Below are 15,452 nucleotides of genomic sequence, written 5' to 3' on the forward strand. Positions count from 1 at the left end.
AATACATTATTTCAAAAACCTTATTAATGAGACTTTGAAGTCTAGATAAAATAAATATAAATTTATTTGTTTATTTACTTTCCCATATACTTTTTACATATTTGAAATTTTTTATTAAAAATTTTTGTCCTAATATTAATATATTAGAGTTTTTCTTATTTCTTTCTAGGTTAATATTCTGAAATTATTTTTTCTTTTATCTCTACTATGTTGCTGAGCTCTATCACTTCATTTCTGAGTTTTTCTAATTCTGATTTATGTTGTTCTTTCAGCTCTTACAGCATATCAGAAAATTCAGAACACTTAATACTGTTAAGATGGCAACACTATCCCAAATTCTGTTGCTCAGTTGCTTAGTTGTGTCTGAGTCTTTGTGACCATATGGACTGTAGCCTGCCAGGCTTCTCTGTCTATGGGATTCTCCAAGCAAGAATACTGGAGTAGGTTGCCATTTCCTTCTCCAGGGGAACTTCCTGACCCAGGGACTGAACCAGCGTCTCTTGCATTGGTAGGCAGATTCTTTACCACTGAGGCACCAGGGAAGACTCTTTAAACCATAATTTTAAAATTCTTTTTCAGGAACTTCATATATCTGCTTTTCTTTAGAGTTGGTTTCTGGCGCTTTGTATTGATCCTTTGATTTCTTTGTTTCTCTGTATCCCTTGTGATTTTTCACTGAGACTTTGGCTTTGTGGAAACAGCCACTTCTTACAGTCTTTAGAGACTGCCTTACTACCTTCACCAGTAAGCCCAACCAGGGGTCCTGGAACCTATCAACCACCTTTTCTTGGGAAGCATCTTTGGGGTTGTGTGTATGCTTTTATTTTAGTATAAATGGCTGCTTTTGACATCTTAATTTCCTGTTTCTTCTGAGGACCTTTTAGTTTCTCTTGTATTCCTCTACGCTTAATCTTTTGCTTCTCCTGTTGCCTGCCTGCGGAAATGCATATTCTTTGCCACCCTAACATGCTGCAATACTCAACTGTGTTTTCAGTAGCCTCCAATGTGATGTACAAACTATGCCACCATTCCCATTGGCAAACCAAGCCAGATAAGACAAAAACCAGTCCCTTGGGCAGCCCCCAGGGAAGTCAGAACGTTGGACACAAGTTCCACGTTTTTCCTGTTTTGAGGAAGGAGCCAGAAATTAGGGGTAGGTGGGCTTCCTAGGTGGCTCAGTTGAAAAAGCATCCACCTGCTAGTGCAGAAGATGCAACAGACTCAGGTTCGATCCCTGGGTTGGGAAGATTCCCTGAAGGAGGAAATGGCAGCCCACTCCAGTATTCTTGCCTGGGAAATCCCATGGACAGAGGAGCCTGGTGGGATGCCATTCCTAGGGTCACAAAAAGTAGGACACGACTGAACAACTGAGCATGGCACATATTCTTCCCATCACACCTCATTATACTGGGTGGCAAGAGGGACTCGGGCAAACAAACTGTAAACAAGCAAATTTCTTGGCTGTCTTTTCTTTTGTTTATGTATTTATCTGAGTGCTAGAGCCCCTTAACTAGTTTTTAGAGTAAAGATATTTTGGTACATGTAACCCTGTTGATTCAGTATCTCTTGGGGAGAACAAGGGGCTGTATCTTTATAGTTCACGCTTCCTAATGTCCTGTCTGTCTTTGTTTTAGGTCTTCTGTTTCCATTTCCTGCTTTGTACTGGAGTATTGAAATATTTCTTTAGTATTCATTTTAGTTTTTCTCTTGGTATTTTGACTATTTCTCTTTGAATATTTGGTTTTTAGTGTATGTTATGGGGGTTGCAGTATAAAATATACCTAAGCTTTCACAGTCTATTTTTTCAAATATTGTAGCATTTCTTGTAAAATGAAAAAAACTATAGCTTCAATACGTTTATACTTACCTTTCACTTTATATTATAATTGTCGTGTTTATCACATTTACATATATTGAAAACACCACCAGACTGTTAAAAGCTTTGCTTTCCAGTCAAATATATCTGAAATAACTTAATAGGGGAATAAATGACCTTAATATATTTACCTAGATATTTAACTTTCATGTTGCCATCTTTCATTCCTAAAGTTTCTATCAGTGTAGATAGCTTCCTGTAGTAATTTTTTTTCAATCAGTTTTTTGCCTCAATCTGTCTCCTTTCCTTTTCAGATTCTATTTGTATCTTTACATATATTACTGCAATAACTTCTATACATCTGTCATATTTACTTTTTCCTCTGTCATTTCCATTCTGCCGCAAGCTCCCCAGCATTTTTTTTCCTCAAACTTTAAACTTTTTATTTTGTATTGAAGTATAGCTGGTAAACAATGTTGTGGTAGTTTCAACAGTGTTGTGGTAGTTTTGCCCTGGCTGAGCAAAGGGATTCAGCCATACATATACATGTATCCGTTCTCCCCAACATTTTAGAAGTTACTTATTTCAGTTTTATAGTTTTAACGTTTTCCTTTATGTGGTTTCTTTTTTTCTGTGTTGTCTCAGCATCTGTGGTTTATCTTTTACCTTGAGAGGGGATCACATTTTTTGTTGTTGTTCTTTTTACAATTAATGATTTTTAAGTTGTTTTTTGGACATTGGGAGTGCTGTGTTGTGTTGAAATGTTTACATGTTGATATTTTTGTTTTAGCAAGTAATTGAAGCAATAAAATTTAGGCTACATGTTCTGTCCTGCTGTTTGGGGGCAGTAGTATAATTCTCTGGTTCTGGGCTTAGCTATACTGGTTTGTGTCCATTTCATGCATACACGATTCATGTTTAGGCTAAGAGTTGTACATGTTTCCTCCCCAGATTAGGGAACCTTCTCTCAGCGTTTCCTTTCTAGGGTTCCTCCCTCACTTTCCTCTTCGGTAGTATTCCTTACTGTGATTCTTGTGGTAGGAAATATGCTGGGGTTTCTTTGTGACTCAGTTTTGCCCCAGTATACTTGAGGCCAACCCATATTGCAAAGCTGTGAGTGATAGAGAAAGTGGCAAGAAACTCAGTCTAGTGTAGGTCATTTTTTAAGGTTTTTACTTCCCTCCACAATCCTTTTCCATTTAATTTACAGACCTCAAGTGTTCGATTTTTTTATTTTGTCAAACATTTTTAGTTGATAATCAGAGAGGGAGATGATCTTGAAAGGGTTTACATCACCATGATGGTACTAGAACATATTCAGTTAAGGAGTTATTTAATGTGAAAATGGTTTTTTAAATTTATTTTCTCTTGTATCATTGTGGACTCATTGCTTTTTTTCTTATTTGCTGGTTTTTAGTATATATGTATTTATTTATTTGGCTGCACTGGGTATGAGTTGTGCCATATAGGATCTAGTTCCCTGACCAATGATCAAACCCATGACCCCTGCGTTAGGAGCCCAGAGTCTTAGCCACCAAGGAAATCTCTCATTGCCTTTTATCATATTGTTACATCCTATCACAATCATTTTTATGCTGCTGTTTTCACAGTTTTGGCCAGTAACACCTCTGTAAGTCTTTGATGGAAACTGATACAAGAAAGAGTATATTAAATCACTCTAGTAAAGTATGATAAATGAGTTATGGAAACTGTCATTAATATTATAGTGTATAGCTGATTTTAGAGTTATCTAAAGTAATTCACTCTGATGAGTGATATTTTTAATTTAAAAGAATGTAGTGTAGAATATTGGAGAAGGCAGTGGCACCCCACTCCAGTACTCTTGCCTAGAAAATCCCATGGATGGAGGAGCCTGGTGGGCTGCAGTCCATGGGGTCGCTAAGAGTTGGAGACAATTGAGCGACTTCACTTTGACTTCACTCTCATGCATTGGAGAAGGAAATGGCAACGCACTCCAGTATTCTTGCCTGGAGAATCCCAGGGACAGCGGAGCCTGGTGGGCTGCCATCTATGGGGTCTCACAGAGTCGGACACAACTGAAGCGACTTAGTAGTAGTAGTAGTAGTGTAGAATATTTACTGTTCTTTGTCAAGGAAATAAAATGTTTTTCTCTTTTAGATTTGAATTCAAAATATAAAATGCTCAGCTGTGAAAATGTACATATTTATTAAAAACATTCTTACTGTGCGTCAGAAAATTCAAACTGGTGAGAAACCCTATGAATGTAGCAGTATGGAAAGGCCTTCAGTGGTTCATCCAACTTTCTGGAACATCAACTAATTCATAGTGGTGAAAAACCCTATGAATGCCATGAATGTGAGATGATCTTTAGTCTTAGTATAGGTCTTAGGGAACATCATAGAATTCATACTGGGGAGAAACCCTACAAATGTAAGGAATGGGGAAAGGCCTTTAGTCGTGCCTCACATCTTGTTCAACATGAGAGAATTCATTCTGGGGAGAAGGCCTATAAGTGTAAGGAATGTGGGATGACATTTAGTCATGGCTATCAACTCATTCCGCTTCAGTAAATGCATATCGGTATAAAACCCTTTGAATGTCGTGAATGTGAGAAGCCCTTTAGTCATGCTTCAGCACTTATTCAACATGAGAGAATTCGTACTGGTGAGAAACCCTATAAATGTGAAGAATGTGGGAAGGCCTTTATTAATGGTGGAAGGCTAAGAATGCATCACATAATTCATACTGGTGAGAAATCCTATGAATGTAAAGAATGTGGAAAGGCCTTTCAGTTCACTTCAGCTCAGTTCAGTTCAGTTGCTCAGTCGTGTCTGACTCTTCGCTACCCCATAAATCGCAGCACGCCAGGCCTCCCTGTCCATCACCATTTCCCGGATTTCACTCAGACTCATGTCCATTGAGTCCGTGATGCCATCCAGCCATCCATCCTCTGAAGTCCCCTTCTCCTCCTGTCCCCAATCCCTCCCAGCATCAGAGTTTTTTCCAATGAGTCAGCTCTTTGCATGAGGTGGCCGAAGTACTGGAGCCTCAGCTTTAGCATCATTCCTTCCAAAGAAATCCCAGGGTTGATCTCCTTCAGAATGGACTGGTTGGATCTCCTTGCAGTCCAAGGGACTCTCAAGAGTCTTCTCCAACACCACAATTCAAAAGCATCAATTCTTTGGCGCTCAGCCTTCTTCACAGTCCAACTCTCACATCCATACATGACCACAGGAAAAACCATAGCCTTGACTAGATGGACCTTAGTCGGCAAAGTAATGTCTCTGCTTTTGAATATACTATCTAGGTTGGTCATAACTTTTCTTCCAAGGAGTAAGCGTCTTTTAATTTCATGGCTGCAATCACCATCTGCAGTGATCTTGGAGCCCCCAAAAATAAAGTCTGACACTGTTTCTACTGTTTCCCCATCTATTTCCCATGAAGTGATGGGACCAGATGCCATGATCTTCGTTTTCTGAATGTTGAGCTTTAAGCCAACTTTTCGCTCTCCTCTTTCACTTTCATCAAGAGGCTTTTTAGCTCCTCTTCACTTTCGCCATAAGGGTGGTGTCATCTGCATATCTGAGGTTTTTGATATTTCTCCTGGCAATCTTGATTCCAGCTTGTGTTTCTTCCAGTCCAGTGTTTCTCATGATGTACTCTGCATAGAAGTTAAATAAGCAGGGTGACAATATACAGCGTTGACACACTCGTTTTCCTATTTGGAACCAGTCTGTTGTTCCATGTCCAGTTCTAACTGTTGCTTCCTGACCTGCATACAGATTTCTCAAGAGGCAGGTTAGGTGGTCTGATATTCCCATTTCTTTCAGAATTTTCCACAGTTTCTTGTGATCCACACAGTCAAAGGCTTTGGCATAGTCAATAAAGCAGAAATAGATGTTTTTCTGGGACTCTCTTGCTTTTTCCATGATCCAGCAGATGTTGGCAATTTGATCTCTGGTTCCTCTGCCTTTTCTAAAACCAGCTTGAACATCAGGGAGTTCACGGTTCACGTATTGCTGAAGCCTGGCTTGGAGAATTTTGACCATTACTTTACTAGTGTGTGAGATGAGTGCAATTGTGCGGTAGTTTGAGCATTCTTTGGCATTGCCTTTCTTTGGGATTGGAATGAAAACTGACCTTTTCCAGTCCTGTGGCCACTGCTGAGTTTTCCAAATTTGCTGGCATATTGAGTGCAGCACTTTCACAGCATCATCTTTCAGGACTTGAAATAACTCTACTGGAATTCCATCACCTCCACTAGCTTTGTTCGTAGTGATGCTTTCTAAGGCCCACTTGACTTCACATTCCAAGATGTCTGGCTCTAGATGAGTGATCACATCATCATGATTATCTGGGTCGTGAAGATCTTTTTTGTACAGTTCTTCCGTGTATTCTTGCCACCTCTTCTTACTATCTTCTGCTTGTTAGGTCCATACCATTTCTGTCCTTTATCAAGCCCATCTTTGCATGAAATGTTCTCTTGATATCTCTAATTTTCTTGAAGAGATCTCTAGTCTTTCCCATTCTGTTGTTTTCCTCTATTTCTTTGCATTGATCGCTGAAGAAGGCTTTCTTATTTCTTCTTGCTATTCTTTGGAACTCTGCATTCAGATGCTTATATCTTTCCTTTTCTCCTCTGCTTTTCTCCTCTCTTCTTTTCACAGCTATTTGTAAGACCTCCCCAGATAGCCATTTTGCTTTTTTGCATTTCTTTTCCATGGGGATGGTCTTGATCCCTGTCTCCTGTACAATGTCACGAACCTCATTCCATAGTTCATCAGGCACTCTATCTATCAGATCTAGGCCCTTAAATCTATTTCTCACTTCCACTGTATAATCATAAGGGATTTGATTTAGGTCATAACTGAATGGTCTAGCAGTTTTCCCTACTTTCTTCAATATAAGTATGAATTTGGCAATAAGGAGTTCATGATCTGAGCCACAGTCAGCTCCTGGTCTTGTTTTTGTTGACTGTATAGAGCTTCTCCATCTTTGGCTGCAAAGAATATAATCAGTCTGATTTCGGTGTTGACCATCTGGTGATATCCATGTGTAGAGTCTTCTCTTGTGTTGTTGGAAGAGTATGTTTGACCAGTGCATTTTCTTGGCAAAACTCTATTAGTCTTTGCCCTGCTTCATTCTGCATTCCAAGGCCAAATTTGCCTGTTACTCCAGGTGTTTCTTGACTTCCTACTTTTGCATGCCAGTCCCCTATAATGAAAAGGACATCCTTTTTGAGTGTCAGTTCTAAAAGGTCTTGTAGGTCTTCATAAAACCATTCAACTTCAGTTTTTTCAGCGTTACTGGTTGGGGCATAGACTTGGATTACCATGATATTGAATGGTTTGCCTTGGAAACGAAAAGAGATCATTCTGTCGTTTTTGAGATTGCATCCAAGTACTGCATTTCGGACTCTTTTGTTGACCATGATGGCTACTCCATTTCTTCTGAGGGATTCCTGCCCGCAGTAGTAGACATAATGGTCATCAGAGTTAAATTCACCCATTCCAGTCCATTTTAGTTCGCTGATTCCTAGAATGTCGACGTTCACCCTTGCCATCTCTTGTTTGACCACTTCCAATTTGCCTTGATTCATGGACCTGACATTCCAGGTTCCTATGCAGTATTGCTCTTTATAGCATCGTATCTTGCTTCCATCACCAGTCACATCCACAACTGGGTATTGTTTTTGCTTTGGCTCCATCCCTTCATTCTTTCTGGAGTTATTTCTCCACTGTAGCATATTGGGCACCTAATGACCTGGGGAGTTCCTCTTCCAGTAACCTATCATTTTGCCTTTTCATACTGTTCATGGGGTTCTCAAGGCAAGAATATTGAAGTGGCTTGCCATTCCCTTCTCCAGTGGACCACATTCTGTCAGACCTCTCCACCATGACCTGCCCGTCTTGGGTTGCCCCGCGGGCATGGCTTGGTTTCATTGAGTTAGACGAGGCTGTGGTCCTAGGGTGATTAGATTAACTAGTTTTCTGTGAGTATGGTTTCGGTGTGTCTGCCCTCTGATGCCCTCTTGCAACACCTACCATCTTACTTGGATTTCTCTTACCTTGGGCGTGGGGTATCTCTTCACAGCTGTTCCAGCAAAGTACAGCTGCTGCTCCTTACCTTGGACGAGGGGTATCTCCTTACTGCCACCGTTCCTGACCTTCAGTGTGGGATAGCTCCTCTAGAAAAGGCCTTTATCACCCCTCAAACCTTGTTAGGCATAAGAGAATTCATACTTTAGAGAAACCATATCAGTGTAAAGAATGTTGGAAGGCCTTTAGTCACGTTGAAAGCCTTAGAATGCATCACAGAATTCACACTGGTGAGAAACCCCATCAATGTAAAGAGTGTGAGTAGTGGACATCAACTAATTATACAATGTAGATTTCATACTGGAGAGAAACCCTATGAATGTAAGGCATGTGGGAAGCCTTTAGTGTGTATGAACAACTTACTCGACCTCAGAGTATTCACAGTGGTGAGAGAGCTTTCAGTTCAGTTCAGTTCAGTCACTCAGTCGTGTCCGACTCTTTGCAACCCCATGAATCATAGCACGCCAGGCCTCCCTGTCCATCACCAACTCCCGGAGTTCAGTCAGACTCATGTCCATCGAGTCAGTGATGCCATCCAGCCATTTCATCCTCTGTCGTCCCCGTCTCCTCCCCCTAATCCCTCCCAGCATCAGAGTATTTTCCAATAAGTCAACTCTTCGCATGAGGTGGCCAAAGTACTGGAGTTTCAGCTTCAGCATCATTCCCTCTGAGAGAGCTTTAGAATGTAACAAATGTGGAAAATCATTTAGGCTTAGTTCAAGCCTTAAAGTGTATCAGAAAATTCGTACTGGAGAGAAACATGAATGTAAGGACTGTGGAAAAGCATATATATGCAGTAGAGAATGTATAGTAAGTCATTGTATTTATAACACTGAGAAAATTTTTGAATGAAAAGAACATGGGAAAGCTTTTAGATATGGTTCAATTCTTAAGGCGTTAAATAATTTATACTGGTGAGAAGCCCTCAGAATGTAAATAATGTTTCAGATTTTTTAGTTACGACCCAAATGTTCAAATTCAGAAATTTATAGTTTATGTTTTTGTAACTCAGAAGGCCTTTACTAGCATTTCTCTATTTATGGATTACCAGAATATTTATAATGGAGAAAAATTCAGAGAATGTAGAAATGACCTTGCTTTGTATGCTGTTTATAAAAGCTCTATAGCCCTAGTCAACTCTTGTTACATTTGAAAAAAACTAATGCCAAAGAAAATCCTTGTTGACCTAACAAATCTGAAAAAAAAAAAATCCTGATTGCCATTTGATTTTTAGAACCTGCGTGCAAAAATCTATCCCTGTGGGAGTCTTTTGTAAGTGATCGTAATAGTACCTATATTATAGTGCTGTTATTGGAGTATAAAGAACATAGAAAGCTATCATTTAAGATAATAATATTTATTCAGTAAGGGTGTGGTGTGTGTGTGTGTGTGTTTAGTTGCTAAGTCATGTCTGACTCTTGTGACCTCATGGACTGTAGCCCACCAGGCTTCTCTGTCCATGGGATTTCCCAAATACTGAATACTGAAGCAGGTTGCCTTTTCCTTCTCCAGAGGATCTTCTCTACCCAGGGATCAAGTATCTTGCATTGACAGGCAGGTTGTGTACCACTGAGCGACCTGGAAACTTATAAGAAGCAATCAATACAACAAAAATTATTACAGTTTATTGATTATTAACCAAAATGATACTCTAATAAAAGTTTGGGTTTTTTTCTGTGAAAAGTAATGAATATATATATAAAAATATTTTTTAATAATTTAGAAATGTAACAGTAATCTTGAAACTTTTTTAACTTTAAATTTTTTTTAAAAAAATGTTAACATCAAATAAATGTTGGTGAATCTGGCCAAGAAAAATTATAAATGTTACATTATAGCATTGTTAGTAAGAAAGGGGATTTAGCCATAAATATGGAAGAAAAAAGAATCAAAGGAAAACAACTCTTTTTTAAAAGGCAGCACTATGGCACATAGTCAGGTAAGGCTTAAAGAAGGAAATTATTTCTAACAGTCTTTCTAGCTCATTGCTGTATGGATTACATAATTATAACAAATCTGTTAGAATAATAGGTCCTAAAAGTCAAAAGCTAAATGAAGTTTCCTTATAAATTGAGCATAGAAAATCCAAATATATTACCTGCCAACTAAAACTGAGAATCTACCAAAAGAATTATGTAATTAAAAATCATTTATCTAGAATATTCAAAACTTCACTATTCTTATTTGATTTTAAATCTTGAATGATCCAGTTTGAAGCAATTGATCTAATACTTTCTATTTACTTGTTTAATTATTGTGGTTCTGCTATACAGCAAAGTGAATCAGCTCTGTGTGTACATGTATCCCCTCCCTCTTGGGCCTCTCTTTCACCCCCACCACCCATCACACCCATCTAGACCATCACAGATTACTGAGTGAGCTCCCTGTGCTGCACTGCAGATTTCCACTAAGCTATCTGTTTTACACATGGTAGTGTGTTTATGTCTCCAGTCTGGTACTTTCTACTGTTAAAGGTTAGCAAATGATTGCCCTGTGGGCCAGCCACCTGTTTTCTAAAGTTTTATTGGAACACAGCCGTATTCATTCACTTACATATTATCTAAAGCTATAACAGAAAATGTATACCCCATAAGCCTAAAATATTTACTCTTGACCTTTAAGAACAAGTTTCCTGATCTGTGATCTAGATTCATTAGTTTTTCTAATATTAATACTAAAAGGAACGTCTCTTCCACCCTCTCAACACACCTACCTGACCATTTTTAAAATCAGGATACCTACTTTCAAACACTTCCAACCAGATAAATGTCAGAAATGAGTCATTTGAAATACCTTTCACTTTTTTTTTCGGGCAATGTCAAAGAAGTGCCAACAGCAAATCATATTGGTTTTGATAAAATATTGTGTATTTTTGCATAGTTGGTATTCAACCATATAAAAGAATTGTTATCTGCCAAATAAGAATGATTCATGGAAATTACAAGTTATGCATTGTCAGCCCACCATCTATGATGTCAGTGTGATTGTCCCTTATAACCTATACCTCTCTAACCACTTGTTGCAGTTGGGGAATCCACTATCCTATTCAGTTGTTCACCATCTGATGGTTAACATCATTGTCCCATACATGTTTTGTTGTTCAGTCACTCAGTAGTGTCTGACTCTTTGCGACCCCATGGACTGCATCACGCCAGACTTGCCTGTTCTTCACCATCTCCATGTTTAGGTTTTAGAATTAAATATAATACAAGACAGAATAACTTGAGTTCTGTAATAGAATAAGCCTGCAATAGGTCAGCATGGTACTTCTCCAAGTTACTATATACATAGTATATAATACATCTATTATTATATATTGTTGTTGTTAAGTCACTCAGTCACTTCCAACTCTTTGCGACCCTATGAACTGTAGCACTCCAGGCTTTCCTGTCCTTCCTTATCTCTCGAATTTTGCTCAGACTCATGTTCATTGAGTCAATGATGCCATCCAACTATCATTCTCTGTTGCCCCTTTCTCCTCCTGCCCTCAATCTTTCCCAGCATCAGGGTCTTTTCCAGTGAATCAGCTCTTTGCACCAGGTGGCCAAAGGACTGGAGCTTCAGCTTCAGCATCAGTCCTTCCAATGAATATTCAGGATTTATTTCCTTTAGGATTGACTGGTTTGATCTTGCAGCCCAAGGGACTCTCAAGGGTCTTCTCCAGTACCACAATTCAAAAGCATTAATTCTTCAGCAGTCAGCCTTCTTTATGGTCCCAACTGTCACATACATTGGAGAAGGAAATGACGCCCACTCCAGTATTCTTGCCTAGAGAATCCCGTGGACAGAGGAGCCTGGTGGGCTGCTGTCCATAGGGTTGCACAGAGTCGGACATGAGTGAAGTGACTTAGCATGCATGTATGCATTGGAGGAGGATATGGCAACCCACTCCAGTATTCTTGCCTGGAGAATCTCAGGGACAGAGGAGCCTGGTGGGGTGCTGTCTATGGGGCTGCACAGAGTCAGACACGACTGAAGCGACTTAGCAGCAGCAGCAGCTCACATACATACATGACTACTAGAAAAACCATGTCTTTGGCTAGACAGACCTTTGTCAGCAAAATGATGTCTCTGCTTTGTAATATGCTGTCTAGGTTGGTTATAAATTTTCTTCCACGAAGCAAATGTCTTTTAATTCCATGGCTGCAGTCACTGCCTGCAGTGATTTTGGAGCCTGAGAGAATAAAGTCTGTCAGTATTTTCATTGTTTCCCCATCTATTTGCCATGAAGTGATGAAACCAGATGCCATCATCTTAGTTTTTTGAATGCTGAGTTTTAAGCCAGCTTTTTCACTCTCCTCTTTCACCTTTATCAATAGGCTCTTTAATTCCTCTACCAAACATTTAAAGAGGAAGTAACACAAATCCTTCCCAAATTCTTCAAAAATAGAAAAGGAGAGAACACTTCCACACTCATTTTATGAAGCCAGTGTTTTGATACCAAAACCAGACAAAGACATTACAAGAAAAGAAAATTACAGGTCAGTATCCTTGATGGTCATATATGTAAAAATCCTCAACAAAATGTTAACAAACTGAATATAATACATTCAAAGTATACACCATGATCAAGTGAGATTTATTCCAGGAACAAGAGGATGGTTCAACATCCAGAAATCAATTAATGTGATGTACCACATTAACAACATAAAAAATAAAAATCATATGATCATCTCAGTAGATGCAAAAGAAAAGCATTTGACAAAATTCAACATCTATTTATGATAAAAACAATGTGGGTATAGATGAGACATAGCTCAACATGATAAAGGATATGTATCAGAAGCCTGCAGCTAACATTGTACTCAATGATGAGAGACTGAAAGCTTTTCCTGTTAAGATCAAAACAAGACAAGGATGCCTACTCCCACCACTTTTGTTAAATAGAGTACTGGGAGTCTTAGCCAGAGCAATTAAGCAGGGAAAAGTAATAAAATGTGAGAAGTTGGAAGAGAAGTAAAACTATGCCTCCTTGTAGATGGTAAGGCATTATATAAAACACCACCAAAAAAACAAAAAAAGAATTGATAAATGAATTCAGTAAAGTCACTCCCAGACCTCTCCCATGATATCTGACTCCTGCTCCAGGGTCTCTTCCCAAAGTTCCCAAGATTCTGATCGCCTGGGCTTCCAAGCTTTTGCTTAGATTCTGTCATATTCCAGAGAACTCTGATAATTCCTACACCCAAGATTTTCTCCTGAGCCTCTAAGCATCTTCATGCTCTGGCATCTTCTTTGCTCTTGCTGGCCCTCTCCTTGAGCTCTGTCCCTTTTCTCAAGGTACCTCCAATCTCTCTTGAGGTTTCAGGCCCCTCATCTAGCCTACAATTCCTTTCCTGTGCTCCCAGTATGCTAAAATGGGCATAGGGAGGATCTCATTTGAACCTCATAATGAGCCCCATTTTTGCACATGATAAAACTGAGGATTAGAGAAATGAAATCGTTGACTTGAGATTACAGTTTAAATTGAAAGGCAGGGATTCAAATCCTGGTTTGAATCTAGAACCTACATTTTTATCCCCACACTATATCTCATTAAAAATAGCTATCCATTAGAGGAAAAGGACTGAATTCCTGGAACTGAATTAAGCGTTTCACTTAGGTAGACATTATTGTCACCATTTTACTTTGAGAAAATAAAAAACTAAGATTAAAGAACTAATAAATGGCAAAGCAAGGGCTAGAATTCTTCTGAATTCAAATTGATACACAGCCATTATTTCACTCTTTATCCCTGTGATGTACATGAGAACACTGAATCAGAAATGTTGAAGAACTTAAGAACAAAGTTTAGACTTCCCTGGTGGCTCAGTGGTAAAGAATCTGCCTGCCAATGCAGGAGACACAGGTTCGATCCCTGGTCTGGGGAGATCCCATGTGCTGTGGAGCAACTAAGCCACAACTACTGAGTCCTGCTGCAAATACTGAAACCAGCGTGCCAAAAACCCATGCTCCACAGAAAGAGAAGCCCACATATCAAAACTAGAGAGTAGCCCCCACTCGCTGCAACTTGCGAAAACCAACATGCAGCAATGAAGACCCAGAACATCCATAAATCTTTTAAAAACAACATTTATAAAGGGACAAAACTGTGGGTCTTCTTTCCTTCCTCTCATATTAACACTAAATAAAAGTCCACCTGTACCAAACACTCCCTCCAAGATCTCTTGAGGAAAGGAAATTACAACCAAAGAATTTGAGTGAAGGACAGGCTTTCCTGTCAAAAAGTGATCAAACACTGGCCCCTGCCCTCCAAGGGATGTATCCCACTGAATGGAAAACTGATCCCTCTTCAGTTCAGTTGCTCAGTTGTGTCCAACTCTTTGTGACCTCATGGACTGCAGCACGCCAGCCCTCCCTGTCCATCACCAACTCCTGGAGTTTACTCAAACTCATCTCTGTTGAGTCGGTGATGCCATCCAACCATCTCATCCTCTGTCATCCCCTTCTCCTCCTGTCTTCAATCTTTCCCAGCTTCAGGGTCTTTTCCAATTAGTTAGTTCTTCACATCAGGTGGCCAAAGTTTGGAGTTCCAGCGTCAGCGTCAGCCCTTCCAATAAATATTCCTTTAGGATGGACTGGATGGATCTCCTCGCAGTCCAAGGGACTCTCAAGAGTCTTGTCCAACACCACAGTCCAAAAACATCAATTCTTTGGCGCTCAGCTTTCTTTATAGTCCACCTCTCACATCTATACATGACTACTGGAAAAACCATAGCTTTGACTAGACGGACCTTTCTTGACAAAGTAATGTCTCTGCTTTTTCATATGCTGTCTAGGTTGGTCGTAGTTTTTCTTTCAAGGAGCAAGCATCTTTTAATTTCATGATTGCGCCCACCATCTGTGGTGGTTTTGGAGCCCAAGAAAAGAAAATCTCTTGCTGTTTCCACTGTTTCCCCATCTATTTCCCATGAAGTGATGGGACCAGATGCCATCATCTTAGTTTTTTGAATGTTGAGTTTTAAGTCAACTTTTCACTCTCCTCTTTCACTTTCATCAAGAGGCTCTTTAGTTCTTCACTTTCTGCCATAAGACTGGTGTCATCTGCATATCTGAGGTTATTGATATTTTCCCCAGCAGTCTTGATTCCAGCTTGTGCTTCATCCAGCTCAGCATTTCTCATGATGTACTCTGCATATAAGTTAAATAAGCAGGGTGACAATATACAGCCTTGACATACTCCTTTCCTGATTTAGAACCAGTCTGTTGTTCCATGTCCAGTTCTAACTGTTGTTTCTTGACCTGTATACAGATTTCTTGGGAGGCAGGTAAGGTGGTCTGGTATTCCCATCTCTTGAAGAGTTTCCCACAGTTTGTTGTGATCCACACAGTCAAAGGCTTTGGCATAGTCAATAAAGCAGAAGTAGATTTTTTCTGGAACTCTCTTGCTTTTTTGATGATCCAGCAGATGTTGGCAATTTGATCTCTGGTTCTTCTGTCTTTTCTAAATCCAGCTTGAACATCTGGAAGTTCATGGTTCACATACTGTTGAAGCCTGGCTTGGAGAATTTGAAGCATTACTTTGCTAGCATGTGAGAGGAGTACAATTGTGCGGT

At 39.5% G+C, this 15,452-nt stretch overlaps 1 protein-coding gene across 1 annotated transcript in view; it reads left to right on the top strand.

The window, feature by feature from the left end:
* Positions 1 to 8,176, top strand: part of LOC101109901 (zinc finger protein 607-like) — a 54,100-nt gene extending 45,924 nt beyond the window's left edge. Inside the window, exons 6-8 of the mRNA XM_042230906.1 lie at positions 4,086 to 4,336; positions 6,954 to 6,978; positions 8,023 to 8,176. Coding sequence (XP_042086840.1) covers positions 4,086 to 4,336; positions 6,954 to 6,978; positions 8,023 to 8,161 — 415 coding nt within the window. The 3' untranslated portion in view covers positions 8,162 to 8,176. The remainder of the gene's footprint in view (positions 1 to 4,085; positions 4,337 to 6,953; positions 6,979 to 8,022) is intronic.
* Positions 8,177 to 15,452: the final 7,276 nt, after the last annotated feature.

This window comes from Ovis aries, chromosome 14 (genome assembly GCF_016772045.2).
Source record: "Ovis aries strain OAR_USU_Benz2616 breed Rambouillet chromosome 14, ARS-UI_Ramb_v3.0, whole genome shotgun sequence".
Classification (NCBI taxonomy): Eukaryota; Metazoa; Chordata; class Mammalia; order Artiodactyla; family Bovidae; genus Ovis; species Ovis aries.